Below are 7,231 nucleotides of genomic sequence, written 5' to 3'. Positions count from 1 at the left end.
TTCCCTTTATGTTTCCCACCAGTGTTTACCATATACTGTAATAGAATCATTGAATCATAGAATGATGCAGCAGACAATGAGGCCGTGCGGCCCATCGTGTCTGTACCGGCTCTTTGAAACAGCTATCCAATTAATCCCATCCTTCTGCTCCTTCCCCAGAGCCCAGCAAATTTCCCCTTCAAGTATTTCTCCTATTCCCTTTTGATAATTATTATTGATTCTGCTTCCGCCATCCTTTCAGGCAGTGCATTCCAGGTCAGTTCAAGAATAATTAACTGATCATCACACCTCTGGATAAGACCATAAAAAATAGGAGCAGGAGTAGGCCATCCGGATCCCGAGCCTGCTCCACCATTCAACAAGCTCAGAGCTGATATTCTACCTCAACCCACTGTCCAGCCCTATCCCCGGCGCCCTTAATTCCCTTAGTGTTCAACAATATAGGAAGATAAGAACTAGAAGCAGGAGTAGGAGAAACAGCAGCAGGAGTAATTACCTTAAATCTGTGCAGTCCGGATACAGAACCTTCTGCCACTGGAAGCAGCTTCTCCTTACTTACCGAGAAAAACTATTTTCCCTCAAGCTCCCTAATCTGTGTTTCGCCTCCGTTCTATACTTTTAAAATTCATTCTGATAACATTCCCCAGCATAGATTAAAATAAGAGCCATATTTTGCAATGTTACTTTTGCTCGGAGCCCCCCCCTCTCACCTTTGACCCCCAGCCTCGGATGTTCAGTGAAATATGCCCAAACTAAAAGATTTGATGAAAAGATTCTCACCAACACATGATCTCTGTAAGTTGCTGCAATCTGATTGTTTAACTGAAGTGACAATAACTGGCTGCCGCTGTCTACACCTCGACCTCCTGGGATCTCAGTCCCAGAGTTCCTCGGCGGGAGTTTTTGTTCGTGGTTCCAGCTGAGAGTGATTTTGTGACAGTCCCTGTGTAACCGGGGAAATCCCGGATATCCCAAACCTTTCCCAGCTCCCCCTCCCCCTCTCAGTGTGAGCCGGTCTGTTGACAAACAATCCTCACTTTCGGAAATGACAAAACTCGTCACTTTCCCTGAGACACTTTCGCTTTCGCTGCAATGGAACAAGGCTCATTTCCAGAGAGAAACTGACACGGACACTTTCCCGGGAGAGAGACAAGAAAGAAACGGTGAAAGAAAAGGCATCGGCATCATGTTCGGACTCAGAGTCGAAGCAGATTCAATATTCTTTAAAACTAAATCTCAAAATGACTCCAGGAAACAGCCCAGAAATGAGAAACAACTTCGACTTAAAGAGCAGAGTCTCGAACAGGGGATTCCGGGCGGGGACAGCGAGCATCAAGCGGTGCCCTGGGCTGTGAGCCGGGCTCTCTGCGATGTCCAAGCTGCGAAATGTGAACAGTCCCAGCGTGATGTGAGCACACCGGGGAGAGAGCGGGTTTAAAATGGAGCCGCTGTCTCTGGAGCCGAATGTCAGCGTTAAATCCGCGGCCCCAGGATTCCCGCTGCTCGTGTCACTGTAACCCGGATTTTCAAATCAACCCTCAACACATGTCCACACTCCCCCAATACAGAGTCTCCCTCTAAACCACCTTCGTGCCCGGGGACCCGAATCCACACAACACGGAGCTTGAGGCGAGCGCTGGTTGGTTTCTTTTCTTGGGGATTTTCCAGTCGCTGCTTCAGGACTCTCCAGCTTTTGGATTCCTCACCTCAGACAAAAATCGCACAAACTATTGCTCTCCTGCCGCTCTTCCAAAACTCCTGCAGCCCGATTTCAGTTTTGGAATCTAATGCCACCCATTGAAGCCGGCAGCATGGCAGTGCCCGCTCCCAGCAGTGTCCAGCCGCACTCCCACACCACTCGGCAACACAGGCGACCGCTCCCGGATCACAAGCCGCTGCATTTCCACTTCCAGACTTTCATTCAGTGACAACAACCGTTTTCGGAGCTGAACCCGGACCCGCTCGGCTTCTGATCCTTCAGAGCGGTGCTTTACTCTGGGTCGGTTGAGCATGGCTTTGGCGAGTATTTGGAGATGTTGCATTGTGTTGGTCTTATTGCCCGGGACCCTGAGTCTGGGTTGTGAGAGGCTGCAGTTACAGCAAGTTCTCAACACTGGCACTCTGAGCAAACTGAATGAAATGGTGAATTTAATCTGCATCCCGAGCCGGACCCTAACCACACAGGGTTTGTTTGTTGTGAAAAGTCAGATATGGGGAGATAGTTTGGGGTTTTATAACTGTATCAAATTGAAAGTCAATGACGCTCCAGTATTGCTGTGTCTCGGGTTGGCAGTAACAGCGATTATCTTCCATCTCAGGGCGGTCGCATCCCCCGACAGCGTGTAAGAGAGAGACTCTCGCTGAAAACCAAGCCCTTGAATCTGGTAAAACTTTCGGAGGGATTACAGGTGAGTGTTGTTTTATTTTATTCAAACTCGACTTTTATCGAAAGTATGAGTAAGTTCAACATCCGGTCCAGAACTTTAATCAGGAAATTTAAATCCAGTGTTGGCTGCCCATTGATGTGAACGTGGAAGAACTATCTCAATCTCTCCATCGACGTCACTCTCTCTAACTATCTAATTCGTTAACTCGCTCATTTACTCTCACTGTCATTCTCTCTAATTAGCTCATTCACTCAAACTATCTCACTCACTGTAACTATCACACTCCCTCTAATTATCTCAATCTCACTACCTCACACATTATCTCACTCCCTTTAATTATCTTATTACATCTAATCATCACACGCCCTCTATTCACTTAACCCAGTTTAATCTGTTTGCTCCCAAAACAAACTGCTTCTCGGTAACTGTCTCACTTCCTCTTACCATCTCACCACCTCTATTTCACTCACTGTAACCATCTCATTCCTTCATTTCACGCCCTCTAATTATCTGCCTCACTGAAATCTTCACAACACCTCTAATCATCTTGTACCTGGTGTCTATCTTAATCCCTCTAACCATCTGCCTTCCCCTAACCTTCTCACTCCGGAGCTATGGTGATAATTGTGAGGTTTGCCCGATCATAGAGTCATGTAATGATTGCGCACTCAGGGCGGTCATTATGCCCATCGCGCGTATGTGGCCTCATTGCAAAAGCTTTCCAATTAATCCCACTAACCTGCCCACTCCCCATAGCCGTGTACATATTTCCCCTTCAACTATTAAATCATAGAAGCATATAATGATCCAGCACAATAGGAGGCCATGCGGCCCATCGTTCCTATGCCAGTTCTTTGAAAGAGCTATAAAATTTATCTCACACCCTGCTGTTTCCCAATAACCCTGCACAGTTTTCCCATTGAATAATTTATCCAAATTCTTTTTGAAAATTATTGAATCTGCTTCCAGCAGCCTTTCAGACAGTTTATTGCAGATCTAACAAATCGCTGTGTAAAGAAACTATCCGTCATCGCACCTCCAAATCTTTTGCCAATGACCAATTGTGCCCTCTTGTTACTGATTCTTCCACCACTAGAAGCAGTTATCTTCATTTAGCCTATCACTCATCATCATAGGCGGTCCCTCGAACGAGGATGGCTTGCTTCCACATGGGTTCACCTGTTTCAATGAAGGACCCGATATTCCAGTCCTGAACTTCAATCGAAGGGGTGGAAGATGTCTGTGCGTGGATTTTTTTGACGTGCGATGACCGTTGCACTTCAGCCACCACACAGGCTTGATAGAGCTCGGGCTTTATCTAGTGGCAAGGGTTGACCTGGACGACTGGAGACCTGCTCTGCTGCATGGACCTAGTGCGCACACATATCGCAGTGTGGGCTGGCCCGTGCTGCCCCTGCGCCCTCGGCTCTTCTGGGCCCTGAACCCTAATTTGCCGACCTCCACCACGATCTCTAACCGCTCCTCTGCCATGATCTCTCGATGCTCCTCTGCCACAAACACTAACCACACTTACGCCACGATCTCAGCATTCCTTCGCCACAAACATTTGCTGAACCTCCGCCATGATTTCTCACCGTTCCTCCGCCACGATCTCTCGCTGCTTCTCTGCCACGAAAACATTCGCAGCACCTCCACCTCGATCTCTCACCGTTCATCCACCCCTACCTTCCCGCTCCTCCAGTGTACCTGGGCCCCGCCGATGTTCCTGCCCACCGTATCACTATTCTACCATCATCAACTCTCTCCGTTACTGCATCAAAGTTAATCAAACGTGATTTGCCTTTAACGAATCCCTTCTACCTGTCATGTATTAACCCATTTTCTCAAAGTGATAATTAATTATCTCTTGATTTATTGTCTCGAATATATATCCGAGCCCCGGTGTTGAGCCGACAGGCCTGTATTTCTTGGGACTTTGTTATCTCCTTTTAAACCCGAAGCTTTAATCGTCCGGGGAGAACTAGATTTGTGTGCCCTTCCTTTCCCCTCGTGGGATTGTGCATAGACTGCATCCAAACTATGCCCGCCATGAAGGCCTCCCATTGCTCATTTAAAGATTTACCTGCAAATCTTTGATTAAAATCCGTATGGGTCAGAACCTCTTTCTGGGTTCTGAAATTAGATCTCCTCCACTTAAATATTTTCACCTATCATCGTTGCTTGTCCTTTCCCATAAATACTCTGAACCTAAATGGGTACAGATACCCTCTAATGACATTCTGTTTTGCACAGAGCCAGGACAGGATCCAGATAGTCCATCAAACACTGCGTCACCTCACCAAGATCTACAGCATGAACCTGGGCTCAGTCACATGGCCCCGGGACAAGGTGGAAAACTTTCGTCTTTTCCTGGAGCTGGACGAATGTGACAAGAAACCGGGCTCAGACTCCAGGCCGAGTAGAAACGCCTCCATTCACACATACTTTAAAAAGCTGAGGAAGTTTCTCAAACAGAAGGTGGGACCATTGATATTTGACTGTGAATACTGACATGCAGCTCATTTCACCCCATTTAAATCTGTTCATCCTCTAATGGATTTTCCACAAATTTTCTCTTTTGCAGAGATTCAGTAACTGCGCCTGGGAAATAATCCGCGCTGAGACCAGGGCCCGTTTACAACAGATCCTTTTCATCACGGCAAAAATCAGAAGAGAAATTCAAGATTTTCCATAGCCGTGTTTAACAGAGCATGGCAACCATAATTATTTAACGTAAAATTGTTCAATTTTAAAAAAATTGTTAAATTCCAAAGACATGTTTAGTGCAGACAGGGAATGATGAATATTTATTTAAATTATCTTCTATTTATGAAAGAATCATTATATTTTTACCGACATTATATTGTATTGTAGCTAAGTGACTGATGGAGAACAAGGAATATCTTGATATTGTTCCATATATGTTTATTTATTTTACATTATTGTTATTTATTACAGTGATATTTTCCCGTGATGAAATGTTAAAGGTTTCATTGGAGCGAGTCTGAGGAATATGCTATATCTGTGCCGTCCTTTATGGACTGGGAGCTGCTACAATGAAAAGTTTCATCTCAGGTTTGCTCTGTTGGGCACCTTATTCCACTCGCAGGTTTTGAGTGTCAGCTCTCTCGACTGGCCCACGCGGCTCACACGACTGTTCCTCCTCATCCCACCTGAATTGAGTCAGTTTTATTGTCGTGATATCTTCATACAATAAAATGTTACCGTTTTTACACAATGTGTCAAGTCAGATCAATAAGAAATATGCATTTCTTGAAATGGAACAGAAACTGTTTTCTTTAATGAAAATATTTACATTGCTTTTAAATAAATATACGTCAATAAGTTCTGCCCCTCGTGCTTTATGAGAAGCTATTTAGTTTGTCCCTTCTGTACCTCAATATCTCTGATTGCCACTTCGAGCAGGATAAAGAGTGTCAGAGATTGGAGATTTGACTGCCCTGGTCATGGTTATCAGAGACATCCTTTGTCACAGAGACATCCTGTCTGTCTTTGTCCTCCTTGACCTCTCTAGTGTGTGCCACATAATCTATCATTCCATCGTTTCCCACAATTTCTCTTGTGAGATTCACTTCTGTGGCACTGTCCTTGCTTGGCCCTGCCTCTACATGACCAATCCACTTCCTAAAATGGCTTCTCCCTCAAGCCCAGTTCATTCACTTTGGGTATCCCTTAAGAAACGTGCTCTTTCTTTCATCTACATGCTTCTCTTTGGTAACATCATTCTTTGACATAGGGTCAACTTCCTTATGTGTGTTGTTGACTTTTAGCTTTGCCCCTCCACCATCACCCTTAATGCATGGAACATCACTGTACCATCTGACAGTAAATCATAGGTGAGTCAGAATTGTTCCCAACTCAGGACCAGCAATCCAAAGCCACCCTATTTAAATCACATCAAAAACTCTATACCAAGCCCCAATTTCATCTCCCTCCTTGGTAGCTCATTCAGGCTGAATCCTTACCTGTGCTTTATCTGGGATCAATTGGACGCTGAGTTGAACTTCAAGGCTAAAATATTATCCAGCACCAAGGATGCCTTGATCATTGCAGCATAATATCCCTCTACTCCTAGTGCTCTCACATTGTTAAAAAAAACCTTCATCTACTCTTTCGTCAGCTCCAGGCCTGAATTGTCCAAGGACCGTTTTGTCAGTCCTATAAACTCGAGACATCATAAACTCAGATTTGGCCAAAATGTGTCACCCTGCAGCTTGTCTCACACCTTGTCTCATCTCCCTATTACCCACTTCCTCACCAATCTCCATTGGTTCCTCACCTCCCAATGCATTGAATTCAAAGTCCCTGGCCAAGTTTACAAATTTCTCCATGTCTGTACCCTTCTCTACATCTGCAATCTCCTGCAACTCTATGTAGCAACATGCGCTCTGCTCTTGTGACTAATCACCTTTGCAGTTCCCTTTCCCTCTGCTCCACTCTCAGTGGCATGGTTTACAGTGCCTTGAGCCCAAACTATGGACCTGTATGCCTAAAGCCTAATCTCTCAAGCTTCAAAAGCCTCCTCAAAACTCATCCTTCCCACCTTGTCTTTAGCCATCTCTACTGTTGTCCTGCTGTTTGGAGTCTATTTCTAACCTCTGTGAAACATTGTGGATGATTTACTGTGCTGAAGATACCACATAACGGTGTTGCTGTTCAGAGTAGAACATTGTATTCATAATATACTGAGATGTAAATAAAAAAAATCAGAGGCCAAAACAAAGCTAATTGATGAACAAAGTTCATCTTGACAGCAAAACTCACGATTAATTCTCCCATTCTTCAGCATAGAGGCACTGTAGGAAATTACAATGTTCCTGAAA

General features: G+C 45.0%; 1 protein-coding gene across 1 annotated transcript; it reads left to right on the top strand.

Moving 5' to 3' along the window:
* The first annotated feature begins 1,960 nt into the window (after positions 1-1,960).
* LOC139233662 (interferon beta-like) lies at positions 1,961-5,096 on the top strand. The gene is made up of 4 exons (XM_070864068.1): positions 1,961-2,142; positions 2,319-2,408; positions 4,641-4,865; positions 4,972-5,096. The coding sequence occupies exons 1-4, from the start codon at positions 2,011-2,013 to the stop codon at positions 5,080-5,082; spliced, it is 558 nt and encodes a 185-aa protein (XP_070720169.1). The 5' UTR covers positions 1,961-2,010; the 3' UTR covers positions 5,083-5,096.
* The last annotated feature ends 2,135 nt before the right edge of the window (positions 5,097-7,231 follow it).

Source organism: Pristiophorus japonicus, chromosome 21 (genome assembly GCF_044704955.1).
Source record: "Pristiophorus japonicus isolate sPriJap1 chromosome 21, sPriJap1.hap1, whole genome shotgun sequence".
NCBI classification, from domain to species: Eukaryota; Metazoa; Chordata; class Chondrichthyes; family Pristiophoridae; genus Pristiophorus; species Pristiophorus japonicus.
This window is presented reverse-complemented; position numbering and strand designations above follow the sequence as displayed.

Excerpts from the sequence above, each read along its gene's own strand:
- LOC139233662 (XM_070864068.1), top strand. The coding sequence starts at position 2,011 with ATGGCTTTGGCGAGTATTTGGAGATGTTGCATTGTGTTGGTCTTATTG. Across the intron at positions 2,409-4,640 it reads AACTTTCGGAGGGATTACAG|AGCCAGGACAGGATCCAGAT; the intron begins GTGAGTGTTGTT and ends TGTTTTGCACAG. Across the intron at positions 4,866-4,971 it reads GGAAGTTTCTCAAACAGAAG|AGATTCAGTAACTGCGCCTG; the intron begins GTGGGACCATTG and ends TCTCTTTTGCAG.